Source organism: Miscanthus floridulus, chromosome 13 (assembly GCF_019320115.1).
Source record: "Miscanthus floridulus cultivar M001 chromosome 13, ASM1932011v1, whole genome shotgun sequence".
NCBI lineage: Eukaryota > Viridiplantae > Streptophyta > Magnoliopsida > Poales > Poaceae > Miscanthus > Miscanthus floridulus.
In genome coordinates, this window is record NC_089592.1 from 29,655,022 (window position 1) to 29,669,365 (window position 14,344).

General features: G+C 55.9%; 1 protein-coding gene across 1 annotated transcript; it reads left to right on the forward strand.

Moving 5' to 3' along the window:
• The first annotated feature begins 3,213 nt into the window (after positions 1–3,213).
• On the forward strand, positions 3,214–4,307 carry LOC136501038 (ethylene-responsive transcription factor 8-like). Its single transcript, XM_066496531.1, has one exon. The coding sequence runs from the start codon at positions 3,328–3,330 to the stop codon at positions 3,991–3,993; it is 666 nt and encodes a 221-aa protein (XP_066352628.1). The 5' UTR covers positions 3,214–3,327; the 3' UTR covers positions 3,994–4,307.
• Positions 4,308–14,344: the final 10,037 nt, after the last annotated feature.

Consider the following 14,344-nt stretch of genomic DNA (forward strand, 5'->3'; position numbering starts at 1 on the left):
TGTACTACCCATTCTACACATTTGTTTCGCAGGGGCACGGTTCGGTCAACGAGCTTACGCTCAGGGACTGGACAAGATGATCATCGTCTGGGTGGTCGGACCACCTATCGGACGGACTTCATCGCCAACCAACTAGTCGGACTGCTCGGCACTCACTCTTGCTCGGCGTTCACTTCATCGCCGACCAGTTGGTTGGACTGCTCATCGCATGTGCTTCATCGTCAGCAACGCTGGGGGCTTGCCAGCTACGCTGGGGACTCCTCGGTGTTTGGATTCTTCATACAAGAGTCACCAGCTAAGCTAGGGACTCCCTTGGTGGTTGGATCTTGCTATGTCTCATCGGTGTGCTATCAAGTTTCTCCATGATATTCGGATCAGTGTGCTGATTTTGGGTAGCATATCCGGGGTCTTATGAAGTACATGGAAGATGACGTCGGCAAGCTTTCATTAAAAATTCCTTGACCCTGCTATAAGATATCTTCAAAATCTTCCAGCAGGCTCAGGGACTATGTGTGTACACGTCATCTCGCGATGACTGTATTTATTTCTACACTAATTTCCAGTGACATTAGGGACTGGGCCAGCACCTGAAGACTACTACTTTGGACCCTAGCACCACGTGACTACATCACCTACTGTCAGGCTTGGGGACTAAGTAGGCACACTACACCTTGCGGTGAATGTGCGCTTTTCATTTCAGGGCTCAGTCCGTGGACTGGTTGCCTGCTCGGCTAGTCTTCTGTCTATCTTCTACTTTCTGGACCCTAGCACCACGTGACCACGTCACCTACTGTCAGGCTCGGGGACTAAGTGGGCACATTTCACCATGCGGTGAGTGTGTTTTCTTTAATCTGTTCATTGGAAGACTCCGTGCCTCCTGAAGTTGAAGAAGATTATCTCCCTTTCTCGTGGTCGGACTCTAAATGGGCACACTTGGTTCACAGCGAGGAAATTTTTGATTTTAAACTTGAGTTCCTTACATCCTTCTGGCAAGCCTTACTTGGGTAAGCCCGGGCTCGGCTGGACAGTTAAGCTGGTCGGTTATGGTCCACAACAGTTCAACGACTCATTAGGGTGGTCGGACTATGAGTCTGACTGCTCGGCTTTGTTTACACCTGTTCGTACAAGCTCAAGACGGCGTTGCACAACGAATACAAGGTGCTCGGGGACTAGCTTGGGGGGTACGACACCGTATACCCACGGCGGACTACATGGGCCGCGCCGTCAGGGGCGGTCTAGCCCACAAGACGAAGACTTACGGTGCACGGTACTGCTCGACGTGTACCGCAGGACATCAAGGGCGATATCCTGAAGATGCTACGAGATCTGTTAGGATATGCTCGATCTCGTAATTCATGTAATCTGTTATTACTTACCGGTTATCTCCTAGATCTAACCGACTTGTAACCCTACCCCCGGATATATAAGGTGGGTAAGGGACCCCATCAAAACACACGCAATATCATACAACAGCCAATACAAACCAACAGACCACAAGAGTAAGGTATTACGTTGTGCAGATGGTTCGAACCTATCTAACTCTTGTGTCTCTGTTGCCTTCTTGTTCTTGATTACGCGCACCTCTGCCGATCAATCTATCTTTGTAGAATACCCCTCGGAGGATTATCGATGATATTCTGTCGACACCATTGCATCTGGGCAACCTGGCAACCGTGGGCCTACATGGCAGGCATGAGACAGGCTGCATTAGGAAGGAAACCAACTGTGCCATAAAGACACGGTCTTTACGCTTCACATGCACGGCCTGGTATACGTGAGAAGGCCGGAGAAAATCCCGCCGAACGCCATGTTTTTTTTGCGTGTTGGTCATCCTCGCGTAGCTAACGCCATGTTTGGTTACTACAGAAAAATTTTAGTCCCTGTCTTATCGGATGTTTGACACATACATGAAATATTAAATATAGATAAAAAAATAACTAATTACACAGATTGTGGCTAATTTGCGAGACGAATTTTTTAAGCCTAATTAATCCATGATTTGACAATGTGGTGCTACAGTAAATATGTGCTAATGGCGGATTAATTAGGCTTAATAAATTCGTCTCGTAAATTAGTCTCCATCTATGTAATTAGTTTTATAATTAACTCATATTTAGTTCTCCTAAATAGCATCCGAACGTCCGATGTGATATGGACTAAAATTTAGTCCATGAAACCAAACACCCCCTAAATAAGCAGGAAAATGAACTATGGAGTCCGAAATCGCGATTTTGGCGATCGCCGTTCCAAACAGGGCCTTAGTCCTCGGACAGCTGTGGAAGAATAGAACAAAGTGCACCTCAATCATGCGTCATAGCTTAAAAGGAGTTCAATTGGACTTGTTCTTCTTCATTAATCTTGGCCATCATGTTTCGTGGACAAGCATGTTTATACGTTCGTGGACAAGCATATTTCCATCCCTATTTAGGCTCCATTTAGTCACACTTTTTGGGGCTATATATACCTCCGCGCTTCTGCATGGAAAGAGTTTGAGCCACAAATCGTGATTTCTTCGGATCTCACATCCATTTCGCGTGGAGAGAAATAAATAGTTCCTATGAACGGTGCTACTATAGTTACTGGTGTATAAAAACAATGGGAACCACAACAAAATCGTGCCAACCCGGCACTTGTTATCGCTATAAATCGAGTATATAGTTTGCAAAATGGCGTACGGAATGGTCTAACGCTATCAATACAACGATATCATCCTCTAAGATGGAAGGAAAAGGACAGAGTTGAGTAGAGAGCAACTACACTTGGAGACGAACCTGCAGCGACCTCATGCTCTATTCACACATATCATGAAGCGCCAAACATGGATCCGACGGCTGTGCGGGCCAACCTACGCGGCCGCGACATCCAACGTGAGCCACGAGGCGGATCCGAGCGAGCCAGCGGCAGAGCGGACACGGTAGCTGACGCGCATGAGCATGACGCGCCGACGCACACGACACGGGCCCCGGGAACGCGACGGGCCGACGGCAGGAGCCGCCGAAACGCGCTGGGGGCGGCGGCCTGGGCCCCAAGCCCGGTCCACAGTCAGTCGAGACCTCACCTTCCGTGCGTCTGCTCTCCCGCGTGGGCCCCCCACACTCCATCTCACCCCGTCACCGTCCCCCCGCCCCCCCCCCCCCCCCCCCCCCCCCCCCACCCCACCTCCCCTCCCGTGTGTATATAATATTCCCGCGCCTCGCCAGCGGCATTCCCATCCCTCTTCCGTAGCTCCACGGCAGTCGGCAGACAAGCAGGAGAGAAGGCAAGGCGAGAAGAAGCCTGCGAGCAGCGAGTGCGCGAGGCGACACCAGTTGGGTTACTGCTCCATCCATGGCGCCCAAGAGATCGACGTCGCCGTCCGGAAGCAGCAGCAGCGGCGTGTGCGCGGCGGCGGCGGCGGCGGCGGAGCAGCCGAGGCTGCGCGGCGTGCGGAAGCGGCCGTGGGGCCGGTACGCGGCGGAGATCCGGGACCCCGTGCGGAAGGCGCGCGTGTGGCTGGGCACCTTTGACACGCCCGAGCAGGCGGCGCGGGCCTACGACGCCGCCGCGCGCAGGCTCCGCGGGCCCGGCGCCACCACCAACTACCCCCAGGCCCCGGAGCCGATGGCGCTGCCGGAGGCTCCAGCGGCGAGCAGAAGCGCGAGCGGGAGCGCCGTGGTGTACGAGTCGTCGTCGTCGTCGTCCTCGTGCTCCCTGCTGCCGCCGCAGGAGTCGCTGGCGGCGGTGACGGTGGCGGTTGCGGCGCCGCCGACCCCGTCGCTGGACCTCAGCCTCGCGCTGCCGGCTTTGGCGGCGGCCGCAAACACGTACCAGCTGTTCATGGACCCGACGGCGGCCGTGACGCCGGCGCTGCTGCAGTTGCTGCCGCCGAAGAGCGAGGAGCGGAGCTGCTCTGGTTTGTCGTCGTCGTCTGTGGTGTTCGACGTGGCGCCGCCCGTGGGCCTCGGGCTGGACCTCAACCTGGCGCTGCTGCCGCCGGCCGAGATGGTCATGTGAATGTGATTGCCGCCGTCCAGGAGACTCTAATCGATCGCTTAATTAATTAGGCAATGTTCGCTTGTTTTAAGTCACTGTTTCAGTGAACGTACATTGTTTTTTTTCTCAGACTAAATCAACAAAAAACCTACTTTAAGTCATGTCTTTTTAGCTATGCCAACAGGGCGTTAGTCATTGTTAGTAGTAGCTAATCGATCGAGGCAGTCGTTCAGGTGTAAATAGGATGCAGATTTGTGCATGCGCGTAGCCCTGTTTTCTTTGTTTGTACTGACAGATTTGCATCTTTGCTGAGCATCTTTGCATCTTTGCTGCAAGGCTGTGTTTAGTTCCATTAAAATACAAATTTTAGCACTATGTAAAAAGAAGATTTTCTATCCTATCAAACTTACGGTACATGCATGGAGTACTAAATGTTGACGAAATTAAAAACTAAATGTTGACGAAATTAAAAACTAATTGCACAATTTAATTGTACTTTGCGAGACGAACGTTTTGAGCCTAATTAGTCAATATTTGGACAATTATTATTAAATACAAACGAACGGAATGCTACAATGCGCTACGGTGCTTCAGTGAATCACCGGCGCCGATTCCACAGGCAGCTAAACGCGGCCCAAGTCACCCAAGCGGCTCTCATTTTTATTTCCGTCACTTTTGAACCCCCGCAGTTACACGACTTCGAGGCAACGCACTCGTTTCGTGTCGGCAGCCGCGCCGGGACCCGGTCCGGACGGCGGGAATTTAAAAAAAAAAAAAGGAAAGCGACGTGTGTGTGCACCGTCCAACCCCCTGACAGCGGCGCCTGCTGCGCCGACGACGAACGTCTCCACCAACCGGCCCAAGTCCACACGACCCGGCGGCGCGGCTGTTGACCGGCGCCGTTCCGTCCGTGCGCGTGCGGGTGGGGGCACTCGCAGCCGCAGCCGCAGCCGCAGCCGCCGCCCTCGCCACGCTACGACGCTACTGCCTGGCTGCCCACCTGCACATATTCCCTCGCGATGCGTCTCTTTTTTCTTCTCAAATCACGACGTCGCTTTTTTTAAGGAAAAAAATCACGACGCCGCTTTGAGTACCGGTGCCTTTCTCTTGAACCTTGGGCAGATTTTTTCCAGCTGTTTGGAAGAGCAAAACCACCTGCTGACTTGCCGATCTAGGCATTGGTAGTTTGAGCATGCACTGTCCTAAGAAAATACTCTCTCTATTTTAAATTATAAAATGTTTTAATTTTTCTAGATATCACGTGTCGGTGTTTCGGATCGGGGGTCCTCAACCAACTAATAAATTTGTATTGCGTGTTTCCGATCCCGGATAGTGATACAAAGAGACACAAGGCTTATACTGGTTCAGACAATCGGTGCCCTACGTCTAGTCTGAGAGATCGATCTTGTATTCGTTACACCGAAGTGCTTGTATTAGGGGGTTACAAGCTGGGTGAGAGAGGGAGCTAGTCCTAGGTCTCGGCGTGGAGCGGTGCGGGCTGCTTGAGACGTTGCTCTCAGGCAGCGGGGAAGCGTGCGTGTTACAGAGTGTTGCTTGTGTGCGTGTGTGTTCGTCCCCTAGAAACGGCCCAGGTCCTTTCCTTTTATAGTTGAAGGGGAAAAGGGTAATACGTGTACTAACTACACGGCGTCGTGCGAACGGAGGCGGCGTGTCCGAGCCCTGTAGCCTGTTCCTGTGGCGGCGTGGCCGACGGAGTGGTCCGTCCTTGAAGTACTGGGGCGATGCGCTGGTCACATCCGATCCTGTGCGTCATGAGAGCTCCAGGGCTACCTCGAAGCGGGCGTGGCGGATGGTGTGCGGGTCACTGTAGGTTGACAGCGCGCGAAGCCAAGACTCGGTTGGTGCCTAGGCCGAACCGTCGTGGGGGTCTCGGCAGACGTGAATCTCGAGGTAGCTGAGGCCCCGACGTAGAGTGCCGAGGCTCGGAGGGAACGGTTGATCTTGTGCGCTGATTCTGAGGCTATGATGACCCGAACTAGACTCCCCATGCCACGTTGTCTTCGGGGCGGGGGTTACGGGGCACAGTGTAGTGCAGGCGCTGATCGTGAGCACAACACCAGAATACAGTGGCCGGTAATTCCCACCGCGCCTTGTCCTAGCCGGTATGGCGTTGATGTGACTCCTTGTCCCATCGGCCACTCCATGGTGTCGAGCCGTCGTTCGGCAGAGATTGCGGGAGTGGTTACACATTAATGGGACGTGACACGCTGTTGGGAAGACTGGTCGAGGCGGGCGCGATGGGTTATTGCCAAGCCGGCCTCGAGCGATGCGGAGAGTCGCTGTCTCGTTCGAGGCTGTACGCACGGGGCCTCGGGTGAGACGGAGAATGGGTTCCTTGTCGAGGCCTCCCGCGAGAGGCCTCGCGCGAGGCGGAGATTCGTCAGGGCGTCGAGACCTCCCGTGCGAGGCCGAAGGCGAGGCGGAGAGCCAGTGGGCTCGGACGGGGCCGGTGGTTAACCAACGGCTTACCTTCTGGCTTTGTTTTTGATGGGGTTTAAGTGACTCTTTTGGTGTACGCTTGGGGTACCCCATTTTATGGTATCCGACAGTAGCCCCCGAGCCTTAGGGGGAGTGCGAGCACTCTCCCTGAGGGTTTGTCGAGACTTGGCTTGCAACTGCTCTTGTAGGGATTGTGTTCTGTTCTTTGAGGTTTCGATGGGTGCGCGCGAGCGCACCCGCCGGGTGTAGCCCCCGAGGCCCTGGAGGAGTGGATTTACTCCTCCAGGGGCTTTTTCCCTATTAAGTGAGAAGTTTTTATCGTATTTGCCGAGCCCGCAAGTGCGAGTTTGGGTCGCGGGGTTTCGACAAGGTCGCAGGAAGAGCCCTCGAGCCTCTGCACGAAGCAAGAGGGCGATCAGGGGTTCTCTTGACTTTTTGTGTGACCCTCATGCTTCCTTTTCGCTCGGAAGGAGGGATGGAATGTGCCAGGCTACCCTCGGTGGGCACGAGCGGCGGCACTTCCGGTGAGCTGTTATCGGGTAAGTCCGAGTGGAGGCCCGTGCCCCGTTCGCTGGGGGTCGGCTAGTGGTCTAGAGATGCACTCTAAGAGTACCAGAGGGTTTCTCTAGTGGGTGTCGGGGCCGTTCGCTGGGCCCCAGTGGCTCGGTGCCTCCCTACGGTGGGATCCCATTCGGAGACCTCCTTGCCGGTCTCGGACACGACTTAGGATGTCCCGAGCGATCGTTTGCTCGGGCCTTGGCCATACGTGGGCTCGCCCATAGTCGTTCCTGACTCTGTTGCCCTGGGGCAGCTGTCGAAACCCTAGGGGCCCAGCCTTCGAACCCCTGGACCGTAACGGGCTCGATGCCCTTTATCACGTTTGTAACAAAACTTCTAGCGTGGGCTTAGGTCGCTTGTCTTTGTCTTGGGCGCAGGAGGAGCCCCCGAGCCTCCGCACGAAGCGAGAGGGTGGTCAGGGCTCCCCCTAACTTTTTGTTCGACCCTCACACATCCTTTTCGTTCGGACAGAGGGGTTGTTTGCTGAGCCCATTCGGGTGCGAGCCTGGGTCACTGGGTCTTGGCAAGGTTGCAGGAAGAGCCCCCTAGCCTCTGCATGGAGCGAGAGGGCCGTCGGGAGTTCCCCTGGCTTTTTGTACGCCCCTCGCGCGTGAGGGTTTGTTTGCCGAGCCCCCCCTCGGGTGCGAGCCTAGGTTGTGGGGTCTCGGCATATCTACAGGAAGAGCCCCCTAGCCTCTGCACGGAGCGAGAGGGCCGTCAGGAGCTTCCCTGGCTTTTTGTACGACCCTCGCGCTTTCTTTTCGCTCGAAAGGAGGGGTTGTTTTGCTGAGCCCCCTCGAGTGCGAGCCAGGGTCGTTAGGTCTCAGCAAGTTTGCAGGAAGAGCCCCTTAGCCTCTGCATGGAGCAAGAGGGCCGTCAAGGGTTCCCCTGGCTTTTTATACGAACCTCGCGCTTCCTTTTCGCTCGGAAGGAGGGGTGGAATGTGCCAAGCTACCCTCGGTGGGCACGAGCGGCAGCACTTCCGGTGATCTATTATCGGGTAAGTCCGAGTGGAGGCCCATGCCCCGTTCGCTGGGGGTCAGCTAGTGGTCCAGAGACGCACTCCAAGAGTACCAGAGGGTTTCTCTAGTGGGTGTCGGGGCCATTCGTTGGGCCCCGGTGGCTCGGTGCCTCCCTACGGTGGGATCCCATTTGAAGACCTCCCTGCTGGTCTCGGACACGACTTTGGGCGTCCCAAGCGTTTCGCTTGCTTGGGTCTCGGCCCCGTATGGGCTCGCCCGTGGTCGTCCCTAACTCTTTTGCCCTGGAGCGGCTGTCGAAACCCCCAGGGGTCAGCCTTTGAACCCCTAGACCATAGTGGGCTCGATGCCTCGTTCCTTTGTTTGAAAGGAATAGGGTGGGAGAATATCTCCCGCATCGGCTTGACAACGGCTGGCGCGCCTTTTGAGGCGATTTTCTCGGGGAGGCGGAACGACGCCTGCCGCTGCAGCGGTTGGACGCGACGTGGTGTCAGTGGATGGGACGTAACTATTCCCACGATTAATGAGGAAGAGGTGGGTACATGGGTGGTAAAATCAGATCGGGATTAACCGCACCGGATTTGGGGGAAACTTCCCCGATTTCATCGCCCATCCGTTTCGCCTTCACCCTACATAAATACGCAACGAGCCTTGCCCCTCCCCACCTTACCTTGCCTACGTTAGCTCTGCCCCCATTGAGCCATCGCTAGAGCAGTGGGCACTGGGAAGAAGAAGGGAGAAGGGCAAGCCAGAGAGAGAGAGAGACAGAGAGACAGACTCACCGCCGCATTCGAACCCTCCACCGCACTCATGCCGGCGACATCGTTGTCATCGAGGTGGACCCTTGGGATCCATCTAACATCACCATGGAGATGCTTTAGTCACTCATCGACGACGGACTCCTTCATCCGGTGACTGACCCCAACAGGCCAGAGTGGATCGCTCCGTCGGGCGAGCTAGAGCCGAGGCCTCATGACGGTTATGTCGTGAGCTTCGTGTCCTTTCACAAGCATGGTCTCGGTGTCCCGGCGGACTGGTTCTTGCGGGCGCTCCTGCACTACTATGGCGTGGAGCTCCATAACTTCAACCCCAATTCCATCGCGTAGGCGGCCATCTTCGTCGCTGTCTGCGAGGGGTATCTAGGGATTGCTCCCCACTGGGAGCTGTGGCTCCATTTCTTTCAGGCGGGCCACAACACCAAGCCGACGGGTACGTTGGGCACAAGGAAGGCGGTGAGGGCCGGCGGCTGTACTCTCCAAGTGCGCCAGGACCATCAGCACCTCTACATCCTAGCCCAGCTCGTGTCATCCAATCGCCGATGGTATACGAGCTAGTTCTATCTTCGCAACGATGATGGTGGACTTCCCCCCTACACCAGGCGGATTGTGGGGAGCAGCCCGAAGTAGTGGAAGTATGGCGTCCCGAGGGAGGATCAGCCCAAGCTGCAGCCGCTCCTAGAGGGGCTAGAGAGGCTGTGGGACCGCGGCCTTACTACGGCTGTGGTCATGGCTGCCTTTCACCACCGGAGGGTGCTGCCGCTGATGGCTCGGCGGCGGCACCTGTTCGAGATGAGGTCGGATGAGCTGATTGCGGGCATCCGGATGTCCGCTTCCGCCCTCTCTGACGAAGAAATTCTTCGCCAGGTGAGGGAGACGGTGGATGCGAAGCTGAGGAGCGGTGGTCTATCCACCCTTGCGATGCGTCCGTCACAGGGGTTCCTTTCGCTGGTAAGTCACGCGCCGCTGCAGCGCCCGAGCCTTCTCCGTTTCTCATTATTTCTCGTTTCCTTATGCGCGTTCGCTGTTCCTGCAGGGGATGAGGGACGTGCGAGCCTCCCCGCTGCCCGTTCCCGAGGACACGAGGCGGCGGGCGATCAACCGAGCGCACGCCGAGGCACAGAAAAAGCGGAAGGACGCCAAGGTGGCGAAGCGTAAGAAGGAGATCCTCGCGCGCGAGGAACTAGATAAGCGCCGCCGGTAGCAAAGGAAGGACGGTCTCCCATTGGAGGAGTCCCTGTCGCTGTCGCTATCGACGGATGCCTTGGCCAGAGATGATGAGGGCGAGGTGGGGTGGGGTCCCCTAGACCATCTCCCTAACATTGGGGAGACGGTGCCCGGGGCGTCGGTAGGTAGCCCGGCACTCCTAGGAGGAGGAGGAGTTGCCCCGAGGTCGGCAGCCGCCCGCCTCGGGACCGAGGCCGACACCTCGCGTCTAGGGGTTTCCTAAAAAATTAGAACAACTAAAGAACGCTTCTCAATTGTATTCCGAGAAACAATATATACAATGCTTGGAAACTTAAGGGTAAAAGCGATGTAGCTGTTCTATGTTCCAAGCGTTGGTGAAGATTTCACCCCTCTCATTGGTTAGCTTGTAGGTCCTGGGCTTCAGCACTTGGGCAATGATGTACGGCCCTTCCCATGGTGGGGTCAGCTTGTGGCGGCCCTTGTTGCTCTGTGCCAGCCTCAACACCAGGTCGCCTACCTTCAAGTCTTAGCTTTGAATGCGCTAGGCTTGATAGCGCCGTAGGGCTTGCTGGTATTTGGCCGAGTGCAGCAGCGCGATGTCTCGGGCTTCCTCTAGTTGGTCGAGGGCGTCCTCGCGGGTGGTGCGGTTGCTTTGCTCGTTGTAGGCCTGTAGCCTCGGGGAACCATATTCCAAGTTAGTGAGGAGGATGGCCTCGGCTCCATAGACTAGGAAGAAAGGCGTGAACCCCATGGCTCATCTTGGAGTGTTCCTTAGGCTCCAGATGACCGATGGGAGTTCGGCGAGCCATTTCTTGCCAAACTTCTTCAACCGGTTGTAAATTCTTGGCTTGAGGCCTTGTAGGATCATGCCGTTGGCACGCTCTACTTGGCCGTTGGTCCTTGGGTGTCCTACGGCCGACCAGGCCACATGGATGTGGTGGTCGTCGCAGAACATCAAGAATTTTTTGCCAGTGAACTGTGTCCCGTTGTCGGTGATGATGGTGTTAGGGACCCCGAATCTGTGGATAATGTCAGTGAAGAACATCACTGCTTCCTCAGATTTGATTCGATTGATTGGACGAGCCTCAATCCATTTGGAGGACTTATCGATTGCTACCAGTAGATGGGTGTAGCCCCCGGGGGCCTTTTATAGAGGCCCAACCATGTCGAGCCCCCATACGGCAAACGACCATGTAATGGGAATGGTTTGGAGGGCCTAGGCTAGGAGATGTGTCTGCCGCGCAAAGTACTGGCATCCCTCGCAGGAGCGTACTAACTGGGTGGCGTCGGCAACTGCCATCGGCCAGTAGAACCCTTGGTGGAAGGCATTTCCGACAAGCGTTCGAGGCGCCGCATGGTGCCCGCAGGGCCCTGCGTGCAAGTCCCAAAGTATGGCTTGACCTGCCTCGGTAGTGATGCATCGTTGGAGGACGCCGGAGGGACTTCGCCTGTATAATTCACCATTGCAGAGGGCGTAAGTTTTGGCTTATCGCGCAAGTCATCAGGCTTTGGTCCTATCACTAGGAAGCTCTCCCCGAGCAAGCCAATCAAGGAACGAAATTCACCAGTCCGTGTCCTGGTCGGTCTGGGGAGGCCCGGTGTTGACTTCCATGACCTTGGGCTCAGTCGAAAGAGTCTCGGTAGCAGAGGAGCGTCGAGCCCCGTGGTGGTTTCGGTCGGTGGGCCCTCTTTTGCTGCCGAGGCATAGTCAATGGAAGGCTTATGGAGGTCCCTGGCAAAGACGTTCGGGGGACCGGAGCCCGTGCCGAGGCCATCTTTGCCAGTTCATCCGTGGCCTCGTTGTATTTTCGCGCGATGTGGTTGAGCTTGAGACCGTCGAACTTGTCTTCCAGGCGATGTATCAACCTGTAATATGCCTCCATTTTGGGGTCGAGGCAGTTTGACTCCATCATGACTTGATCGACAATGAGCTACGAGTCGCCCCGGATGTCAGACGCCATACTCCAAGTTCGATGGCGATCTACAAGCCATTGACGAGGGCCTCATACTCGGCTGCGTTGTTGGAGGCGGCGAAATGGAGCCGAACCAAGTAGCGCATGTGTACTCCGAGGGGCGAGATGAAGAGCAGACCCGTGCCTACCTCGGTCTTCATCAGGGACCCGTCGAAGTACACGGTCCAGCACTCCGTCTGAATTTGAGCTGGTGGCAGCTGGGTGTCGGTCCACTCTGCTACAAAATCAGCCAAGACCTGAGACTTTATTGCTTTTTGAGGTGCAAAGATCAGGGCTTCCCCCATGAGCTCGATGGCCCACTTGGCTATCCTACCCGAAGCCTCCCGGTTATGGATTATCTCTCCCAAGGGAAAAGATGACACCATGGTCACTGGGTGAGACTCGAAGTAGTGACGCAGCTTGCGCCAGGCCAAGACTATGGCGTAGATCAACTTCTGGATGTGGGGGTATTGTGTTTTGGTCTCAGAGAGCACTTCGCTGATGAAGTAGATAGGTCGTTGGATGGGTAGGGCATGCCCCTCTTCCTGTCTCTCTACTACTACGGCAGCACTGACCACTTGGGTCATTGCGGCGACATAGAGTAAGAGGGCCTCGTCCCTGGCCGGCGGTACTAGGACGGGAGGATTGGTGAGCAGTGCTTTGAGCTTGGCGAGGGCTTCTTCGACCTCGGGGGTCCAAGAAAAGTGTTCGGATTTTCTTAAGAGGTGGTACAGAGGCAAGCCTTTTTCACCGAGGCATGAGATGAAGCGGCTCAGGGCCGCAAGGCATCCCATGACCCTCTGCACTCCCTTGAGGTCTCGGACTGGTCCCATGCTGGTCACGGCCGAGACCTTCTTCGGGTTGGCCTCGATGCCGCGTTTTGAGACTACGAATCCCAAGAGCATGCCTCAGGGGACTCCGAACACACACTTCTCGGGATTGAGCTTGATGCCCTTCCCTCTAAGGCATTTGAAGGCTATCTTCAGGTCATTGACAAGATCCTCGGCCTTTCTAGAGTTGACCATGATGTCGTCCACATAGGCCTCGACTATTCTCCTAATGTGGTCACCAAAGACCTGGGTCATGCACCGCTGGTATGTGGCCCCTGCGTTTCTGAGGCCGAAAGGCATAGTCACGTAGCAGTACATGCTGAATGGGGTGATGAAAGAAGTCGCGAGCTGGTTGGACTCTTTCATCTTGATTTGATGGTAGCCAGAATACGCATCAAGGAAAGACAGAGTCTCGCACCCCGCAGTGGAGTCAACGATCTGATCGATTCGACGTAATGGGAAGGGGACTTTTGGACAGGCTTTATTCAAACTGGTGTAGTCTACACACATCCTCTATTTCCCATTTTTCTTCTTGACTAACACAAGGTTAGCCAACCACTCTGGGTGGGATACTTCCTTGATGAACCCGGCCGCCAAGAGTTTCTGCACCTCCTCATCGATGGCCCTATGCTTTTCCTCGTCGAATCGGCGTAGGCGTTGCTTCACCGGTCTGGAGCCGGCCCGAATGTCCAAGGCATGCTCGGCGACCTCCCTCGATATGCTTGGCATGTCCTAGGGACTCCATGCGAACATGTCAGCATTCGCGCGGAGAAAGTCGATGAGCACGGCCTCCTATTTGATGTCGAGGGTGGCGCTGATCCTCAGCGCTCGGTCGTCAGGGCAGGTGGGGTCGACTGGGATGAGCTTGATGGCCTCCGTGGGCTCGAACGCCCCCGCACGATGCTTGGAGTCAGGCGCCTCGCCACCGAGTCGGTCTAGGTTGGTGATGAGGGTCTCGGCCTCCATGAGAGCCTCGGCGTACTCGATGCACTTGACGTCGCAGTTGTATGCATGTTCGTACGTGGACTCAATCGTGATGACGCCGTTGGGACCTGGCATCTTGAGCTTGAGGTAGGTGTAGTTGGGGACTGCCATGAACTTGGCGTAGCATGGCCGCCCCAGGATGGCGTGGTAGGTTCCCCTGAATCCGACCACCTCGAAGGTAAGGACCTCCTTGCGGTAGTTGGAGGGGGTGCTGAAGCAAACGGGAAGGTCGATGCGTTCCGAGGGGTCGTGTGCGTTTCCCTAGCATGATGCCATGGAAAGGTGCGGCGTCACCCAAGAGCCTCGACCAGGTCGATCTCCAGGAGCTCCTAGGGTGCTGGCGTAGAGGATGTTGAGGCCGCTGCCTCCGCCCATCAACACCTTGGTGAGTCGGGTGTTGCCCATGATCGGGTCGACGACGAGCGGGTACTGCCCGGGATTTAGGACATGGTTGGGGTGGTCATCTCGATCAAAGGTGATCGCCTCCCGAGACCAGTCGAGGTATCGGGGAGTGGCCACCTTGACCAAGAAGACCTCTCGGCGTTCCCTCTTTCGTTGGCGCGCCATAAGGCACACCGAGGGTCCACCAAAGGTCATGAAGGTGTTGTGCACCTTAGGGAACCCATCGTCCTTGTCATCGTCTC

Excerpts from the sequence above, each read along its gene's own strand:
- LOC136501038 (XM_066496531.1), top strand. The coding sequence starts at position 3,328 with ATGGCGCCCAAGAGATCGACGTCGCCGTCCGGAAGCAGCAGCAGCGGC.